Raw genomic sequence first — 21,048 nt, forward strand, 5'->3', positions numbered from 1 at the left:
AGAAATGTCAAGTGAGCATCTGAGGCTGGGGCACAGCAGGACCGAGGCAACCACAAAGAGGAGAAACGAGAAAGAAGATTTCACATCACTTTTATTCTTTCAGATTTTTTTTGAGATTAAAAGCATGAAGTACAAATCTTAGCATGGAATACTAATCTTAACAACTACATTAATAAGGATTCGCATAGTTCAGTAGCTTTCATAGCTTCCAAAATTACCATTAGAAAGATAGATATAAAGGTGTCCACACACTCAGTTTCAGGTATTTATTTTTTTTTTTTTAGTGGTGGTTATACATAGAAGCTCCTTTATGTTATGGTCCTTTCAGCCATGTGGTTAAAAGGCAGCTACTACTAATCTTAATATCAACACATCTTAACACCGTGCAAAACAATTTGTTAGGAATATTGCAGGAAGAAAAAGAAAGGTAGTTCTGAAGTCTGTGGCCATAGAGTTTCAAACAGTATAACTCCATCCCTTTGTGAGTTCCAAACCTGCCCAAGAGCTGACTTTAAGTAATGCTAAAAACCCCTCAAAACAGTTATCAGGAGCTAGTTAGAGGAAATGATAAATCTAAACACCAGGATTTCTGTTGAAATGTACTTATAGAAATTGCTGTATTTCACAAATTACCTGCTTCTGTGGCTGACACATCATATGGATTATTTATGTATTCCTTGGTATTTACTCCTACTGGAGGCTTAGCACGACATAAGGGTTGTCAGGATTAAAACTTACTTTCTTTGGGACTATAAATGAAAACAATGCAATATCTGTGCAGTAGACAGGAGTATGTAATAAACAGGAAGGAACAAAGGAGATGTGTGTGTTGGATGGTAAAATTTTTCAGGAGCACTGCTCTGAAACTGCATTTAAATGTTGCCTTGTTGGAGCTGAAGCTCTCGCCCTGCCCACCAGCAGCACCAGCCAAATCAGCTGACCATCCCTTGTTTTTTCAGGAACCAAGCCAGAGCTGGGCTCCCCTGGGCACCAGGCAGAGGCACACACTGCTGCACGCAGGAGAGGCAGAGCATGGCTGGATAGGCAGTGGGGCTAACAGTAGTACCTTACAGGTTTTTCCTAGTCATTTTTTGCTTCCAGAATCAGCAAGACCTCAGGGTTGTCTTTTACCCAGGATATCTTTGTATTTCTGTAAAGTAGCTCAGGGATAATAATTCTTTCAGAAGCTCTGTGTTCAGTGAACTGCTTCTGCAACTGATGAGAGCCCAAAGTACAGCAGAGCTGGCTGATTAGGCAAAAATGTCCTTACAAACTTGATTGCCATTACTAATTTCATATAGCTGTTTGATTCAAGATCCAGAACCAGAATTAAGATAAACGAGATATTGGGCTAGAGCCTCATTTTACACAGCTGTGGACATTTTTTTGAGTTGAGAGGTCTTAAGTGGAGCCCAGCATGAGCCTGCCTAGACCTGCAATGTTTCTGATAAAGTTTGCTTTGCTGGTGCTCTGTGAGTGAAAGGAGAGTGGTGTGCACTTATCTTGGGACAGCTTGCAACAGGTATGGGTGTGGGGAGTTTGTGAGAGCAAAGTGACCATCCTCCCGTGGCCTGGACTGGTCCTCAGGGAGCACAAAGGTAAATTTCTGCAGGAGAGTGGTAAAGAAAATAAAGAGCTCCATTCTGGCCAGCTGTTCTCCCAGGCAGACACGGCGACCTGCAAGAGAGGGAGTAGAAAGTATCCATCAGAAAGGGCATTAATCCATGCTGAAATCACTGTGGGGGGAGCAGATCACCCTCCTGCTGTTCCTCTGACTTGCAGCTGGATACTCCCCTCAGATTTACCTGCTGAGAAGGGCAGGAAGGCCTCTGGTTTCACAAACTGCCCGTTTACATCCAGGAAGTGTTCAGGGTAAAACTCATTTGGTTTCTCCCAGATTGTCTCATCCTTCAGCACAGAAGACAAGTTGGTGATGACTGTCGTCCCCTGCACTCCTCCACAAGAGGAAACAACTTATGTGAGAACAGTAGCATTATCTTGGCACAATGGATCAGTGCTGGTCCCTGTGTCTCCCACCTAATAGCAACCATCATTCAGTGCCTCAGCATAAGGCACCCATCTCCACTTCTTTATCTTATTTAAAGCAGAGGTAAAGCAGGGCACTTTTTCAATGATATATGGTGCGTACCCTACACTCTGAAGTATCTGAACTTTTGCAGTTTGTATCCTTACAGAGGCCGTTGAATGCAAATGCCAATTTCATGGTTACACAGTGGAAACAGCCTCTGCTTCTCAGATCCTCCTGGACTTGTTTTATAGCTGCAGAGAAGAAGCTGACTGACAGACTTCAAAGCCCGACTTTCGCAGGGGCCATGGAAAATTGCAAAGCTTTCCTGTTTCACATGTCAACATTCTAAGCCAGAGGAGATACTGCAAGGGTACAAAAAAAAAAAAAAAAAAAAAGGAAAAAAAATAATCCCAGACTTGAATTCTGCCAGTGCTGCCAGGGCAGCTGCCTGTCACAGTGGAAGTGGTCTGAATGTCAGTGGCATTTGAATAGCTTCAGAGGTTAGAATTTTAAATACTACCATCTTAGGCAAGCCAGTAAACTGGTGTTGTGTGCCTCCAGAGAGCCTGTTAGGCTGTTAGGCTCCTTCCAACACAGGCAGTGAATGTCACGGCTGATGGAGAGGAAGGGAAACCTTTGCACTGAGCTGCCACTGCAGTTGGATTCCCATATAACCAGTGTAAACCTAGAGCACAGATATGACCCTCTGCCTGGATTTAGCATGTCAAAATGTCCTACTTTAGTGCTCGCCAGTGACTGTAATTGGGTCTGGAAGTGCAACACTGCAGAGTTGCATGGGGTCACCCACACCCCATGCCTGGTGTCTGCACAAGGAGAGGATGTTGTATTGCTTATCCGGTCACGGTCACCTTGGGAATAAAGAAGCCTTGCAACTCAGTGTCCCGGTATGTCATGTGAGGTAGTCCAACAGGAACAATATCCCCATAGCGTTGCACTTCATGGATCACGGCATTAGTGTAAGGCATGCTCGCTTGGTCGTTCATGGTGGGGGGTCTCTCTCTGCCAATCACCTTATCAATCTCTGCTTGGACCTTACCTGAAAGCAGAACAGATAAGGAATTAGAGGACACAGACAGAAGGGGCTGGCACAAGCTGAAGGAAGATTGGCAGCATGAGATTGTAGGCACTGGGTGAGAGTGGGACAAGCAATTCGTGAAAGAAACAGGAACTAGATGGGGAGGCATTTTTCAGTTGCTCGGTGACATCTGTATAACTATTCTTTGAGCATAGTGTCTTTAAAAGGTCCCTTACCCCTACCTTACCCCTCCTCTATGCAGCTGTAAGGGTACCTGGTCATGCAGCATTAGAGAATTTGAACCGATCACCATCTACTCCAAATACTGGAAAGAGGGTATGCTGACCACTGCAAGTCCCCAGCCTTCAAAATGAAGACGAGAGAGAACTTGCCTTTCCAGTTTGTCTTTTTTATCAGGGCTTCACCTCTGCCAGAACAGCTGTTTGGGAAGTGTTTCTCCTGGCTTCTGCTAGACCAACAAGCACCAAAGCTGTTCCTTGTTGCAAAACCCCCAAATCATGGAGAGAAGGTATTCAGCCTCCTTGCAGAAAAATGCAGGTTGAAGGGAAGAGGCCACACCTCTGCCTGTTGCTGACTTACTCTGTATTTCTGGGTGGAGAAGCATATACAGCAACGCCCACCGAAGAGTGGTGGTGGTGGTCTCAGAACCAGCTCCAAACAAGTCTGCAGCCACCAGACGAAGGTTGTTATAGTGGAAACCATTCTCTTCAGCTGCCTTACCCTGTGGAGAGAAAACAAGTGGGAAATTGGAGCTGAGGTATTTGATAGCTGAGAATACCATTGTCCAAAGAAGTACTGAGAAGCACTAGATCCATTTTTCAGTGAGACAGTAGAGCACAACACAGGCGATGGTCTGAGCATGAGTGATGTACTTCACAACCCTGTTATCTCCTGTATTTGAAGGTCCTCAACCACCTCCCATATCCTGAGAGATGAAAGCTACACCTGCCTTCAGGACAGGAGTGAACACTTTGTGCTGTCATCTCAAACAGACAGCAGGCCCTTGCCGCTAGCCATAACATCCTCCCCCAGAGGAGTAGGAACACAGTTATCCAGGTTTGGTCAGATCATAAAACCCACACAGTAGAGAGGGTTTGCATTAATGTGGCTAATGCAAAATTAACATTATTTTAAGGGAGTTATCCCTAGCTATGCATTACAGATTCTCTCTGCTTCTGCCCTGATATTTTCTTACAATTGAAAAAAAAAATAAATAAAAAAATGAGGGTATTATTGCTGCCTATTAAGTCTGCAACACCACTTTCAGCAAAACTGGTCTCTCATCCAAATGCTAATTGAGCTCAAATTTGTTAGCATATGAGATATGACAAGCTCTCTGCATGAGTTCATCTTCTTGTCTTTTCTAATCCTCTTTATACTCTCCCTTCCTAGGGACTAGCTTCTGTTAAGTTATTCAGTATATTTTGATGCTGTTGTAATACGGATAGCAATTAATAAGGCATTTAAGACTCAACTGTTATTTCAACAAAAGATCTCATGCAAGGGAGCTCTGGGACTGACCCAACCAAAGTTAACTCAGGAGAGGGATTTATCAGACTGGCTTATCAGGGGATCTTAGTGAAAAGAAGAGAGCTGTGACAAGAGGCAGCATGGTCAGGCTCATATCCACCCCCAGATATTACTGGTCAGTGCAGAGTAACATAGGTCATGTTGCTCTGCCTGTGCAAGTTGGGGGGGCCAATGCAGGGGGGAGGTGACCGACACCCCTGGCACTGCAGGGTTTGTTATGCAGAGCAGCAGTGTAGCCTGAGCACTCAGATGGTGGAAGCAATTCGCAAGCAGAATTTGCTAATACTGCTCATCTGACGCTCAAAATTTAGTGAATTCATGTGCAGAAACATGTGGTGGATGGATGGGCTGATGCAAGTACCTTTGATTTTATACTGACTTTGTGCCTCACTGAATCAAATTTAATTTCAGTGAAGTTCAGATTTAGGCCTTCCTCTGATATGTCGAGAACTAGTTCTTAGCAAGCAATTCAAAGACACATATCCATCTTTTCAAGTCATAACTTGGTTTAAAGACAGGCTACAGACTGGGCAATGACACCAAAAAGCCAGTCTGTTGCTGCAGTTTTGTAACTGATTATGAGACATCAGTCATCAAGGCACTGACATGATGAAGAATCTTGCATGTTAACTTGTTCTCTGGTGCGAACTTAGAAATATTAGTGAATTCTCAATCACTGCCTTTTAAAAGCCTTCAAAATGGTGTAGGCTGGAAAGAAGGAAGTTGCTAGACTCTGAGGGGAATGTGAAGGTAGAAAATGGCAACAAGAACATCAGCAGATAATATGACGTCTCAAGACACTAAAGGAAGTTACAGCATGAAGAACATCTTTCTTATCAAGATATAACATGGAATGAAAAAGTAGGAAATTAGTTGGTGAGAGATTTTAAACAACTCTATGAAGAAAGTCAGCTTCTATGAACAAGCTTAAACAGGCAGAGGAACTGCCCCTGGACCTGCTGGTGTCACCCTACCTTCTCCATTTCCTTTAAAAATGCATCCGTGAGATCTCGGGTGTAAGCAGGATTCCAGGTCTCCGTGTGCTTCTCTATGAGCACATCAACGAAGTCCATGAAAGCCTTTTGGCTTTGAAAGACTTTCTGTGCCAGTCCAGGGATGCGCACCAAAATGGGCACCACGTTAAGAAGCTGGGGTGTGAGAACCAGAAAGAGAGAGAAAGAGAGAGAAGATATTATGTGATACAAAAAAGAAAAATGATGAAAACACAATGCTCTCAATCAACAGAGGGCAGCTTCTTACAGCTCTCAGTTTACCTGAGGAAGGAATCCAGTTTCTTCATTCAGGGTATTTTCAAATAAACCCAAGAGTTTGTGGAATGTCTCATCACTGTAGTCGAAACGCTCTCCAAAGACAATGGTGCAGATCACGTTGCAGACTGCATTATGTACAGGAGCACGAACATCGAAAGAACGACCTGAAAATGGAAATGGAGACCAAGCAATGAAGCTCAGCAACACCAAGCTGTTGGACCTCAGCTGTCAGCAGCAAGAATACACAAATGCCTTCTTGATGCCTTCAAGAGAAAAAGCCCTCAAACCACTCAAAGTACAAATGCATCATACTAAGTGAAGATCATCTCATCTCTTACTAATATTTGGTTGATCTGTGTTTAAAGGAGAAAACTCCCCAGAAAAGCTGAGTTGCAGCCTTGTTCTGTGACTTGACAGGTAACATGTTGTGTCTAGATGACAGGCGATGTGCTGTGGACTCTGAGCTGCACTTCTATGGCATGTGATAACGTCAATATGTTCCACTAAACTTCATAAAGGTAACAGTTAACCAGCTCTGGGAATAATTCTATTTTATCTCTCTATTTCTAATTTCGTATTTGTTTCCTCTTTCAAATGGATTAGTGTTACAGTAGCCACACTGTGTAAAGTAGAAGTGGCTCCAAGGAATTCATATAGACTAGAAACACTGCATTTTCTTGGGAAGAGAGCACTGCATGCAGACAAGAGTGGCTTTAGTAATACTTCTCTTTGCATTGCTGTATTGCCTTTTTCTGTGATTTCCCCATCCTTGTGGATGTGACAAACCTTCTTTAGACTTGAACGCTAAACAAAGAAATCCAGCTTCCTCCACCACTCGCTCTTCCAAGGATTTCTTTCCCATCCCAAAGTTCCTCAAGGTAGAGAGCGTGAATTTCCTTAGCTCCTTCCAGGCATGCCCGTATCTTGCCAAAGCAATACCTGGAATTATGGATGAGCAAGAAATGTCAGGATATGTCACTCGTACATCAAGAAAAGTTTGCTAGACAATAGCAATTGTGAGTTTGGAGGTACAGGTCTGTGTGGATAAATGAAAGAGTCTGATCTTATACAGCTTCTTCACACAGCAATTCTGAATATGGATTACTGCACCTTCTAATGCCTGTGCATGGCTAGCAAAGGTGGAGGGGGGATTCAATGGGAGCAACAGGGGCTGCTAAGGATAAAGGAATCACCCCTCCAAACCATTCAGCATTGCACCCTTAGCTTGTGTGAACTGGGTAGCAGCTTGTGCAACCGCACAGGAGCTGAGGATGAGATGTGGGCAGAATGCTGGATAATACTCTCTCTTGGATGAAAGTTTCCATATTCTTTTGCGACAGCAACTTGCATATAGCGCTGTTATGTGCAAGTTGTTGTTGTTGCATAAGCATGTTGTTTTACATAAGCACAGTAAGCACTAATCACTGGGTGTCGGGAGCTGGCAAGAAAGTTGTACCACAGGTAGTGTCCTAACACTGCTGCAGAGGTGTGTGCTCACACCTGGAGCTGTACTACAACCACTAAGGGGAGCCCCCATCTCATCAAATCCAATTTTGTCACCACCAGAGAGTGGCAGATGTACGAGATTGATCCTGGGGACATGAGAAGGGGGCACCATGCTAAGAAAATCTTCCATTTCAATCCTACTTGTGCTAGTACCAGCAAGGAATGCCTATTTTCAAGGGACTTGCCTTCAGATTTCTTTCCATAGCCCAAGTGTTCATATATTGGTAAGTATGGCCGATCAGCAAAGTCCTCTGATCTGTGGACAAGGGCTTCCTTCACTGCTTTATATCCATTCAGCACTACCACGTTGGTCCAGCAGTTCTGGAGATTGTAGATGTTTCCAAACTTCTTCTGAAGCTGCCAAGATAAAAAAGTATGTCCCTGAAAATGAGCTGAATGTAACATCAGAAATATCACCATATCCTTTCTTAGGGCCTTTACTATTTTGTGATTTTTTGAGGTGCTTTTATTCAGAAATCTTCAGCTGATCTTTGACCTTTGTCTTTGCTGTGCAACAGCTCAGTGCCAAACAGCAGCTGAAGCAGGGATCAATGCTCCACGAGTGGAAAAATTTAGAGTACACCTATCCTGGTGTACAAACTGTTGCCATGAACATTGTGCAAGTATTTTGGATTTTGTCAAGGACCTTTTTGGGGATTTTGAAAGGCTGCAAGTTCAACAATTAATTATTTCCTAATATTTGTATTTACTTTGATTGAAAGACTAGGTAAGTTTTTAGTCTACTTCTACTGAAGGAAATATTAATGATTAAGTGATATGTAATTTTTTTTAAAATATGCATTTATTCCTAAAGACCTACCCAGAGCTAGGTTTCCAGAAACATTGTAGGAAAAGACAATTCTACGCTGGAGTTTTAGGTCAACTTTCTCCTTAAAAGAATGTACACATCCAGTATGACTGGTAACTGGCGCACACCCTACATCTGCTGTGATCTGTAAGAAACATCATGCTGACAGCAGGATGAGAGCACAGTTAATCCTGTCAGCCATGCACTCACTGTGGGATCTGACCTCGGAACTGTCTCCTCCAGGTAGACAAGCCCTTTAACTGGACATAGACTCCTGGGAAGGCAGGTCAAAGCTCCCCCGCTAGTCAGGAACACTGAAGAAAGCACTCAGGAGCATGTTGTTCAAAGACATGCATTAGTAGTGATGCCCCACAGTTTAATTTCTCTTTTTTTTTTATATTTTTTTTGTTGTTGTTGTTGTTTGGGTTTGGGGGGTGGTATTTTTTTGGTTTTGGTTTGGTTTTTTTTGTTTGTTTAAAAACTAGGAGTCTTCATTTCTGCACTGTAGCATTGCAAGGAGTCAAAGTACTTATTTGCAGTAGGGTTGAAAAGTGAATTAGCACTTCACTGGCACTAGAAATACATAATTAAAAGTGATTACTGGTCAAGATTGTGGTTAGCATGTTCCTGACGTGATATGATTTGAAAATGGTATGCTTTTGGACTACACACAAGCACGTAATACAAATGCTATATTTAGTTTCTCCATTTGGCAGGTTGTGGACAGACAGCTGAACAGCGCTGTCCTAGAAAAGAGGGCTTTAGAGTTTGCAAGCTGAAGCACAAAACCCCCATGGTTTATCTGCTGCAAGCTGTGCTGTGCTTTTCCTTTGAGAAAAGCTAAGCCCTGACTTTGAATGGGAATGCTACCGAGATTTTGGGCATTGCTGTTGGGGCAAATCCCACAAGCTGATCTCTTTAACTGAAACTGTCACATACCTGTCACATTCATGCTTCAGTAACTCCCATGAAAGTTTGCCATTCCAGAGCCTCATTCTCAGCCCAGATATTTGTTTGTCTTCCCTTGTTTGTACATCTCCCTGTTCCTTTGCCCCCAAATCTGCCCCCGTGGTAGGATGGTGGCCAGCTCTACAGCATCACCTATCATTGGGGGCACAACAGCTCACGCAGAGGTGAGGAGATGGAGGTTGGTGAGGGGTGTGTGATTATTGTTAATCTGTGAGGGCCAAGTCAGTGTCCTTAGGCAGTGACTTGCTTCATCCTGGACTTTGGAGAGGGCATTGCCCTTCGGCTTTGTGCAAGGTCATGCCAGGGTGTACCCCACCCCTCCTGGTCGTGTGAGGGGCACTTCATTGTGGGGGCTGCCACTCACCTTTTTGAAGGAGTAGGCGGGGTTGTGGAAGTCAACAGAGAGCATGGTCCCAATGAATGGCAGAGACACTGGGCCTGGTGGGTAATGGCTCCACTTCTTCCTGCGCTTCATGAAGTCAAGCAGTAAAGTAAAGACTGTAAGAAAAATTCCCAGTACAGAGATGTTGCTCCAGAGGGATGACAGCTGGGACCCCAGCCACAGGAACAATGCCATTTCGTAGCCTGTCTACTCCTTTGTCTTCCTCTTTGGACACAAGATTCTTTCTGCCTCTTTTTGCCTTCTCTTCTCTTCCGTTTCTGGCCTTTTAATATGGGACTTGGCTCGAACTCGAAGCTCCTCCTCTGCTCAGCTCAGCCCCAGGGGAGTGGTATAAGGGTCATCCCTCCTCCTGCTCCTCCTCCTCCTCCAAAGTGTTTTTGTCACTGCCAAAGGGAGCAGCTTCTCCCTATAGTGCCGTCCATGGGAGAGAACTCGGTGAGGTCCAGGTGTTTGGGCACCCTCTCCCACAGCCAAGATGAGATCACAGTTCACAACATGCAACCAGTCTTGCTGCATTCTCACGGGGTGATTTGGAAAGAGTTTATTTAAATCTGTGTCACCTTCTCGGTAGTACAGGCAAGTCAAGGGAGAAGCAGCTTCTAAACACAGATCACCCAGGTTTCTGTTTGCAGAGCTGAGGATTGGTTCCATTGGACCATGAGAAAGCTCAGGTTAGGTCAAACATTCACTTACAGAAATCACTTGTCACAGAAATTAGCCTAAAACAGTGACCTGAGACTTTAAAAATCATTTATGTTTCTGGGATTAACAGTCTTTATCCAACTCCAAAAGTCAGTCAGCATGATGACCTTGGCTTTTGTAGTACACAGATCAGCTACAAAGGGAGAAAGGAATATATTATAAGGAGCCTCGATTTTCCAGCCTTTGCAGCAGCAGTAATGCAAACACAATTATGGAGTTAGTCAAAGTATTTCCTAAAGCAGCACAGCTGTGTGCTCCTGGCATCTCTGCCATTGGAGATCAATAACCTTGCTCTTAGGACAGTTAGTTCTAGATAAAAAGAAGCAGTAAAGCCATCACAGTGTGATCAGAGGAAAACTCTTAATGGAGAAATTGCTGCAGCAGCAATGGAGAGCTCAGAATGCAAAGTTATGCTCCTGTAGAGGCTGTGCAGGCAGCTCTGCTGTGCACCCAGGGCCTCAAGATGCCCCTTTCCCTGGGAGGCACCTCAGCACTCATTATCTGTGTGCTGAGGTCACCTCACTGGAGTCTACAGCACAATCCTGTTTTGAAAGTATCATGACTCAGGGTTCACCTCAAGTAGCTGTAAACAAACATATGCGGCACAGGAAACAATGGGGGGAACTACCAGCCCCCACACAACTGAAGAATTGTGATTTCTTTTGTGTTACAGAGACATGCTGGGATAGTTCACATGCCTGGAAAGCTGCCACAGGTGGACATAGTCTCTTCAGGAAGGACAGGCTGGAAATGATGAGGAGTGTGTTGTGCAGAGGAGGGCCCAGAGCTTTGCCATGGGACAGCTGATGGGCCAGTTGAGTGCCTATGGGCAAGGAGAAGGTGGCAAAGCTCCACAGGCAGTGTTGTGCCAGGCACTCACTACAAAATTCTTGATCAAGGAGAGAAAGTTAATAGAGCCATCTCACATGATTGCAGGCCATAGCACTAACTCATGGTGTGCTTTAACTGGAGGAGCTGCAAGGTCAGGCACAATCCAGGTGGTTTCTGGAGCATGCTGAAGACAATTTCTTGACACAGGTGATTGATGAGACAACTAGAGGACATGCTGTACTGGGTTTGCTGCTCACGAAAAAGGAAGAATTGGTCCAGGACGTGATGGTCAAGGATAAGTTTGCCTGCAACAACCATGAAACTGTGAACTACTAAATCCTGCAAGAAGTCAGGAGGAAAAATAGCATTACTGCCCTTGCCTTCAGGAGAGCTGATTTCATCTCATTCAGTGATCCATTTGACAGGATACCAGAGGGAGTTGCCCTGGAGAGTAAAAGGGCCTAGGAGAGCTGGTAGTTCTTCACAGGCAGTTTTCTCAAAGCGTGAGAGCATTTATTAACTTGACACTGTTGAAGCCTTTAACACCATTTTCCACAGTATGCTTATAGCTAAATCAGTGAGATACAGACTGGCAAAGTACATGATAAAGTGGGTGGATGATTGTTAGACTATGGGGCTCAAAGAGTTGGGATCAGCAGTACAGAGTCCAGCTGGGGGATGATCACTAGTGACATCCATAGGTATCTATACTGAGGCTGATAAAGTTTAAAATATTAACAACATGACTGATGGGACAGAGATCACTCTTGGTAAGTACAGCCTGGGAGAGCTAACAAGAGCTGAAGTACGTTTGCAGAGTAGCCTGGGAGTTCGTTGGCTTTTGAGTACCCAAAATGTTTCAAATAGCTCTATTGTGAGATCTCAGGAGACAGAGCTGTGACAGTCCTCTACTCAGCGGACTGGCTTGAGCAGGAGATGGCTGAACGCTAAAAGGGGATCAAGGACTTCCTCCCACACTGATTTTCATGACCCATTTACTCAGATGACAAAAGATGGGAAATGCGGTCCAAAGAACATCAGGGGACATCTCCTGATCACCCCATCAGTAAAAGGAAGTTACCTTGCCTGTTTCACTTTATTTTGAGCTCCACCTTTATGAACTTCAGCTGAAAAATATCTGTCTGGGTCCTTTCCATTCTTCTTACCTTGACTAGAACCAAAGGCTCTTGGACTCCTATCACTTACCTGCAGGCTCTAAGAAGGATTGTTGATTGGAATTCAGGAATAGAACATCACCCTCAAAGGCCATCAGAAGAAGAACTCTCCAGCTGCTCTGATTCCTATGGCTCAACCTTGACATAAGGCAACAAAGCTGGAACCTGAAGAAGGCACCAGCTTAAGAAAAAAAAATATTACACAGACACACACCTCCCAATTTACACCTTTCCAAAAGGTTTCTGGGTAAATGATCTTTATCCCTTTCAGACTGCAGGATAGCTTCTTCTGCTTAGGGCTAGTAACAAGGACTGCCGTTTCTGCAAAGGACTGGAACAACCGTTATAGCTTTGGTAATTTCAAAGGAACAATTTTCAAAGCAACCAAAGAAACGATAGACAACAAATCTTTTTCTCAGAGAGAGAAAGAGAAAAGGGTAATTATCCTTCTGAAGAATGAAAGATGTTCATTTGCATTTGTTTTCAATAAAGTAATATTTTGAGCAATTTTCAAGTCACGGAAAAAATCCTCCTAATCCATACATATTAATTTTAGCTAGCTGTTGCCCTGCTGTGCTGGGTGCATGTCTTTGACTGTGAGGAGTCAATTAAGAGACGAGCTAAGTGAAATTACAGAAGTTGCATGCAGACATCAACATTCTTTGGCTGGAGAACCTGCATTGCAAACAAAAAGGGAGCTTTGAGAAAAAGCTTATTGCAAAACAAAGCATCAAGAAGTAAGGTAAAGCAAGAGTTGCCTTTTTTTAATGCAATTTTAATTGAGCCTTTTTGTCCATGTAGTCCATAAGATCATTTTTAATGATGATGTTGTGTTATATATGTCCTCTTTGAAGGACTTTCTCTTTATTCAGTGCACAGAATAGATGATCTCTTGCTAATCTTGTTTTAATTACACTATTTGACTTCAAAGCCTGTTTTGCCACCTGCTGTTCACGCCCTGTCCATAAGGGTGTTTTAGATGGGCTTTTCCACAGTGATCATCAAGTGACTCCATGGGTTTGGAGCAGACAGTCTTTTGTACCCACAGGATTCCTCGCAGGTGCCGCCAGTGGAGGCAAATGACCTTCTAAGTGTTTGTACCAAATAGGAAAAGCCTTGAAGCTGCCGCACACAGGACCCGTGCCCAGCTCCCAGCTGGGGCTGCAAGTGGCTTCTGCAGATCTTCCTGCAGAATCACAACTTTGGCACACTGGACATGAAGGTCACAGATTAGTGCCTGCTTATGAAAACTGCTGTTTCAGTAATTACCCAGCATCACATACTCATTTCTTCATAGAAGTGGGGTGAAAATCTTTCAATGTCCAAAGAAACACCCTTCCCTTCTTCTTTGCTTCAACACTGGAGCCAGCCAGGAAGCACTGCACAGATAGCATGAATATTTCCTTGAGCTTTCAGAAGATTTTCATCCAAATCCCAGCAGGTTGACTGCTTTCCCCCTAACACCATTAGATAGACTCAAACCTCAGCAATGTTTCATTCTGGAGGAGCAAAGCCTCTTGGAACAGCATTGGTCAGCGTGAAGCTTGCTGCTTTCATTCCCTGGCTGTCCATCTCTCAGCCTACAGCAGAGCTGGGTCTGATGAAGACCCCAGAAACCTTTCCTCTTTGGTGGCCTCATCTGAGCCCAGAAAACATGGCCTCACACTCAGTTCCAGACTTTTTTGGTCTTTTCTCCACCTCCTTTTTTCTGCCCACCATCTCTCTTTTGCCTGTTTTGCCTTCACTTGGACAGCCTCTCCTCCTGACCATTTCAGTGCTGGAAGGGGCAAGAGGTGCACAGAGGAGACCAGCTTCACACTTGTCATTTACCCTTGCCAGCCTCTGGCAGCCAGCAACAACCACCACCTGCTTTGTTCAGACATCTTGGGGGAATTTTAGATGAAAAACTGAGAACTCTATCAAGCACACGCAAACTGGGTTTTCTAGTGCTTGTAACGTAGCCAAGTTTGAGCACAGTTTTAGAGAGCTGGTGCAATGTGTCTTCCTAACACAAAGCTGCCTCCTGCCAAATTTTGCATGTAATGCTTCAAAGCATTAAACTGAGAACGGAAAATATCACCAGAAATTTTTCTAATGGGTTAAGAGAAGGTCAGATAAACAATGGATTTCTAAGAACGATGTCAGCCATTAGAGAGGGATCAAAAAATTTTTGGCTGAATGTTTCTAAACAAATTTAGCCTGAGGCACAACCCTGACTCAGGAAATTTTAGTCTCTGCTGGTTCCTTGTGATTTTCTTGGCCCTCAGAGGGGGGAGTTTAAACATTGGGTACTTCTGCATCCTTAAGATGGACTGTGCTAACAGCTTGTTCATAATAAAGCAGTCAGCAGAACTGAAATAGCCAAGTCTTTCATAGTTACTGTTACTATGACTTACTGCCAACCTTCCCACATTGCAAAGAAATCTGTTCTTCAGGCTTTTCTTCCTTAAATTCCCCATGGCTTCCTACCCTTTTTCCTATATCAGTCACAGCAGTTCACTTATCACCAAGTGGAATTGTAGTTGGACTTTGCTTCCTTCATCCATCCCTTCCCATGCTATCCCATCCCCATACATGTCTCTTGCTCTTAAAGAGCAACGACTCTGAACTTGGTACTGAAAGCAGGGCAGGTCTTGGGCCCCATCTTTCCACCCAGAGAGACAACTCTGTGCTGGTGCCATAAGATGTTGAGGAGCCAGGCTCTAGCAACTACTGTGAGCAGCTGGGCAGCATGACCTGAGCAGTTGCTGCAGGTGTCAACATCTGGATGAATAAAGCAGCCACAGAGATGAAGTTGTTCCCAGACAAGCCGCAGACAGTAAGGTCTGAAGAATGGAAATTGTAAGAGCAGAATGGCTTTATTATGACTTGATATTTCACAGAATTGAGATGGTAGAGGACTGAGCTCACACCTATAGGTAACGCTGCCCGGTAAGGGTTTTGCCAGTTCAGGAAGTGACTGGCCAAGGGTAGTCATGGACCCTAACCTCAGCATCCTCGTCATGTTAACTGGGGTTAAAGCAGAAATCAAAACAAGCTAGCTTGGTTTTAGTCACTACATTCAAGTTCAGGTTCTCCTACAGGCCTTAATTCCTCAGGCTAAAATGTTCCCACTGCTACCTTAACCCGAGTTAGCCAAACGGAGCTCAGCACATGCAATTTCTAACTCCAGCATGGAGAGGTAACGAACCAAGGTGCTGTTTGGCACAAGCTGTGGTACCAGCACTGGTCTAAAATGCCTCCTGAAGATTCTGTTAAACCTCTGTGATGTGGCTGAGCTCTGGGAAGATGCCTGCTCGTTCAGAAAATGACTGGCATCAGTCTTGACTCACACTCTCTCGTGAAACTGTCAGAAAAATATGGCTTACGCCCCCGATACCACAGGCTGTTGATTTGTCTCAGCTGCTGGTTTTGCTTATTAAGCTTCTTGGGAGCTGTGAATATATTGCTTTTCTTTTCATTTTTGGTTCAGTACTGATACCTTGGGGTTTTGCTTTGCTGTAATGAGAGCATCCAGGGGAATTTTGGACACAGCTCCTGGCTAAAATCCTGTTATTAATTTTTTTTCGTAAGAGATGCATTTAAATCCATATGGGGAAATTCATTCTGCTTTCCTGAAGTGTGAGATCAGCGTGACACCTTTGAAAATAATAGTGTGATTAAATCCAGGTTTTGGAAGCCAGACAGACAAAAGCATCTTGGTTTAGTTTCTGCCATTGATTTGCCCTGTGAGTTAGAGACAAGCACTCAGCTGGCTGCTGGCTCCGTTTCCTTGCTTGCAAAATGTGTTTAATGGAGCTGTTTACCCAGTTGTGATAACGAATCTACAAATCTTGGTGCAAAGGACGTTAATGAGCACCGATACCATAATTATTACAAAGCAAAGAGGGAGTTGCCAAAGATCTCAGAATAGAGATTAAAATAGATAAAGAGCTAATTTGAAGACTCGCTTTTGTTCCAGGAAGTGTCTAGCTATGATCTTTTTCTTCTGGCAGAGGGAGTATTTCACAGGGAGCATTTTGCTGCTGTTTCCATGCATTGGAAGGATAGTCAGGATGCTGTTTTTTCATAGTTAGGTACTCAATTCAGTTATTTATGAATCAAAATAAAAAGGGAAGCTAATCTGACTAAAATGAGAATTGCATTTTTCTGATGTGCTTATGGCTCTCAGGAGTAGACAGAAAAACCTTGGGTGATGCTGTCTCCTCATAGGCAAGTCAGATTTCTCCCTTTTTTCACTCTAAGCTCATTAGCCTGTTTCTGATGGCTGCTGAACATCCCTGGCTTCCTAGGAAAGCATTCAGAGCAGCGTGTGCTCAGCACATCTCAGAAAGGGGAGATGAAGGGAGGCATTACTTCTGAAGCATACTTGCTGTTAAAATTTCCTTACAGTCCATGGAGGTAGAAGTGACTCTCTCTCTTCACATCACCTTCCTGCTGGCTTGGTGGCTGTGATTGCTCCAACGGTAAGAGTAAAAATATTCCTGTTCTGGGAAAGTGGTGCATTATCTACTTTGTTATTTAAGCATGTGCTCAGAGTGATGCCACAGCAGTTTTTTGGTACATGCTGTTAGCTCCTGCCTCATTCAAGTTACACAGACATTTTCAATACTGTGAGCATGTGCTGTCACTCGGCTCAGGACCCCTTTTCTTCCCTTCTGCCACCACATTTGCACAGCTGTTTAGCATGGAGAAACTTTTGTTAGCTGACCTGTCACTGTATGACAAGGTGTGCAGACAGGAGACTCTCAAACCCGGTCTTTTTGTGTGTTTGCCTTAAGGCCAGGTCTGGCGGAGACAGCAGGTTCTACAGAAAGAGTAGAACCATGCCTAGTCTGGGGCCCTGCTGTATCTGTCTCTACAGAGCGACGATAGCAAGTATCTGCTCCTTGTGAGGTTAAGACTAAACTGCAAGGGAACTAAAGCACAGGGCATCAAACATAGTACCCACCCGAGTGAACTGAGCCCAGGCACTTTTGCCCACCTGGGTTCAGACTGCCAGTGCAAGGCAGGCAGCCCACTCTCTGTGGTACCAGCAAAAAAGTTGCAGGCAGAAGTGACACTGAAGCTTTTCTGGGTTTAAAATACAGTGAATGCAGGTTCAGTGTACTTTCATGAACCTGGATGTTTTCTGTAGCTATTTATTAACCTCGCACAGCCCAAGGACAGGCATTTGCTGCTGCATGGCTGAACAGATGCAGGTGGTGGGAGGTACCTGCACGTTGGGCATGTCATGGGCACGTGTGAGTCACATGGCAGGGACAACACTGGGAACATGGTTCCCACTGCCACAGTAAAAGTGACATGAGTCCAGCTGGCACCCCACAAACAGAGAGCTTTCCATCCCTGCAATGGGCTGTCAGCAGGCTGCCAACGGATCCTCCTCCAACCACTAAAAATGATGTGGCTTCTCCCGGCAGTCTGCGAAAACCAAAAGACACCTCTAGCTTTGTTCACTAACAAATCAGAACAAATCCCAACAATCTCCACACTCCTGTCTTACTCACAGGCACCTGAGGAGCTTTGAGGAGCAGGAATTAACGACAAGACGGAGAAAAAATAGTGGCTGATAGAGAAATCCAAGGAGAGGAGGGAAGAAGTGGTAAAGACAGCACAGTCTGAACAGCAGACTGTCACTGGCAATGGCACATGTAGTAACAGGCCAGACTTAACGGCAGAGGAAGATGTGGCTGCTGCTCCCTGGGTACAAATTGACAATTTTTCTGTCAAGCAATTAATGATCTCCTGAATTCTGCCCTTTGCTCAGCAGTCCATTAAGGCAGTAGAAGATGATGAGTGGAAGAACTTACAGCAATTCTATTAAGAAACTATAAATAACTTTAACACTAAAAATAAAATGCACATTTGCCCCAGCGATTTTTGTCTAAATTATATTAATGCACTAAACTGAAAATACTCAAACATATAATTTTGATGATCTAAACCCTCTGTTAATCATTTCTGAGAGCATAATGTGCTTGTTGTTAGAGTACAGAGTTTATTATTTTGCTATTTTCATAAATAACGCAGCATCAAGCTCTTGTTAGCAATTTTTCATGATTTTATCTTCACTTTTTCTGTCAGTATAAACAATGGCTTGAATACAAGTCAGTGTTTAGAAGTTTTTCTCAGTGTGCTGGAAACAGAAGATTGTTGTGTGTCACTATGACAGTGAAATGGGTTGTTTATATTTGATTTCTGTGTGATGCTCCTAATGATAGTTCATGCTTCACAAATCTGAATGTGCATTGGAAATCAGAATGTGTATTTTAATTTTTTTTTATGAATAGGAAACCCACAAATAACTTTTGGTTTGAAATAGTGGTTCAGTCATGCTTACAGTTCGATTAATAACAGTGGTAGCATATGGAGTGAAATAGAAATCAGAAATAATGAAAGTGCAGGCAAGATCTTACTACAGAGTGTTTAGCTGGTCGGTTACCCTTGGAGCTCTATCCCAAATGATCTGTAGGTTACTTTTGCCAATAGTACTTGCTACACTCTCATATAGCAACCATACATAACAAGCTTATTTCTCTGTGCTCATTTGTAATTGTGGTTTTGCGTCATCAACAAAAATACTCCCACTCTTTTCCCCAGGAGGTATCCATGAGCAGTGATCTTTCCACAGGAAGGAAGAAGGATCAGAAGTGATGGCTGCAAGGGAAACTGAAAAGGAAAGTATTTTCTTTGTGTTTTTTAAGCTGACCGAATGGATTCTGAAAGACATCACACTGCCATGCTGTGGGTGGTGAGTGGCAGAGAAATGACGTGGGAAGCACTGGGGCCTGCTCTGCTCCTTTATCATGGCAAAACACCAAGCTCCTCGACATAACCAACCTCCCCACCTGCAGAGAAGCAGCACCTTCCTAAACCTGCTGACTCCCAGGACCCCAGGGGATGGCTCTGTGGTGCCTGCAGCCCAGAGCAAGGTGTTGCTGAGCACCAAAACATGCAGGGCTGAGCTAGCCATGAAAAAGTAATGCTTTTGTGATAACAGTACTTTAAAAGTTCATGTTGTGTTGCTTAAAAAAACCCACGAAAACCTGGAAATTTTCAAAGCCACACCACAGATGGAGATGACAAATCTTAATTTTCCCATGGACTGAATACAGGCACTATGTATGTGAGTTAGCACTTTTCTGCAGCTCCCTTCTCATTTGTGTTACTCCAGGATAAGACAAATTGACTCATATCCAGAAAGAGAGAAAGGTCTAAAACAAGTCCTCAATTATTTATTTACTTTATTACTCCTTATTGCCTATTCCAAAGTCCAGAGCTTTTTGAATTGCTTTCACTCTGTTTTGAACTACAACCTAAGTTCGGGGGTGGCCTTTGCACTCAGGACTAAAACTTCAGCAACTATTTCTAATTTTCCCTGTTTTCCTGTGCAAGTCTCATAAATTTGATAGTGAAGGGCACCTCCTGTGCTGACAGCTTTGTGGCAGATGGATCCCACCACCCACACGGACCTGTGGAAACAGAATCCACATGGGTCTGTACAAGCACACCTTGCTGCTTGTGGTGCCGGAGGCAAGAGGGGTAGAGGAAAAAGCTGCCAACCCAGCCAAGTCGACTTCTGTGGTCTCTGCTGTGAGCCTGAGAGCTGCCACTGATCACACTGTCTTCTCCTGGTTGGTTGCTCTGGGGAAGTGTCTACAGACCCTCAGGGTAGTACCCACTCTCAGTGTCACACAGTGCACAAATTTTCAGCTGGGAGCACAACAGGCACGGAAAGGCTGCAGGTCACACACTAAACCAATGAACAACAAAATTTGCCACCAAAAAGGCATTCGGAGAGCAAATGCAATGTGCGAACTCATTCACACCTGTTATTTGTTGCTCAGAGCTGATGAAAAACAGCATCAAGCCCTACCTCTCAACAGGGGGAGCAGGCAGGCAGACATGCCGCCACCCCCGCCAGAAAGGGGTGCTGTAAAAACCTCCTCTGAACAGAGAAACTTTCATCTTCTGCCTCATCTGCTCTGACTCTGCCCTGCAGATTACAAAGGGTGGTTTCTCATCAGCCTACAAAATCAGGAGATGCACACAAAAACTTGGCTGAAACCCCGCTATACTTTCCTGTGAAAGCTAGCGGAGCAACCACAAAGCTCAGCGAGCTCAGGGGAACGGCTTTATGTCATCCTTCAAATGCTATGGGTGGCCTTTGGCCAGTCTCAGCTCCACGCCCTCTGTCCCCCCGGAGTTACTGCACGGGCTTTGCTGGAGCGTGAATCCAGAGCCTTAAGGTGGCAGCACCAGACAGCCCTCAGGGCTCTGCCCCGGAGAGCAGCTGCGGGCGGGCAGGGGGGGTCGGCACGGACAGAAACACCAGGGCTGGGAGGCGGCAGCGGCTGAAGGGTGGGCAGGTGAGCAGGCACAGGAAGGTGCGGAGAGGTCGGGCTGTGAGAAGGAAAGGCACCCAACAGGACAGAGTGGATTTTGCACCGCGTAGGATTAGGTGAGGTGGGCTGAGACCTGCGGTTTCTACGCAAGGCTGAGATGGTTCACCAGCCTGAGTGTGCCCGCGCTGGCAGGGATGGAAGCCACTGCCATCTGACATGCTCCGCGATGTGCATGGCCTGGGGATTCGGTCCTACTTCCCTCAAGCAGGCTAGGCTTGACCAGAGTCAGGCTGAAGACCTCTGGTCTCCAGAGTGTCAACCAAATGTCAGGTTTGCTGGAAAGCAGGAAAAAAAGCAAGCAGGGAACTAGCAGGAAGTTTAATTTAAAAGAAATAAGGCCTTGAAGACAGAGGCTCTGGTAC

The 21,048-nt window shown here is 44.6% G+C and overlaps 1 protein-coding gene across 1 annotated transcript; it reads right to left on the reverse strand.

Annotated features, from left to right (window-relative positions):
- Window positions 1-243: 243 nt before the first annotated feature.
- Window positions 244-9,871, reverse strand: LOC113957047 (cytochrome P450 2D17). The gene is made up of 9 exons (XM_027664174.1): window positions 9,535-9,871; window positions 7,579-7,750; window positions 6,674-6,826; window positions 5,891-6,051; window positions 5,591-5,764; window positions 3,666-3,807; window positions 2,899-3,086; window positions 1,806-1,947; window positions 244-1,677 (listed from the first exon to the last, which is right to left on the reverse strand). The coding sequence occupies exons 1-9, from the start codon at window positions 9,745-9,747 to the stop codon at window positions 1,499-1,501; spliced, it is 1,524 nt and encodes a 507-aa protein (XP_027519975.1). The 5' UTR covers window positions 9,748-9,871; the 3' UTR covers window positions 244-1,498.
- Window positions 9,872-21,048: the final 11,177 nt, after the last annotated feature.

This window comes from Corapipo altera, unplaced genomic scaffold, assembly GCF_003945725.1.
Source record: "Corapipo altera isolate COAL_440 unplaced genomic scaffold, ASM394572v1 1, whole genome shotgun sequence".
NCBI lineage: Eukaryota > Metazoa > Chordata > Aves > Passeriformes > Pipridae > Corapipo > Corapipo altera.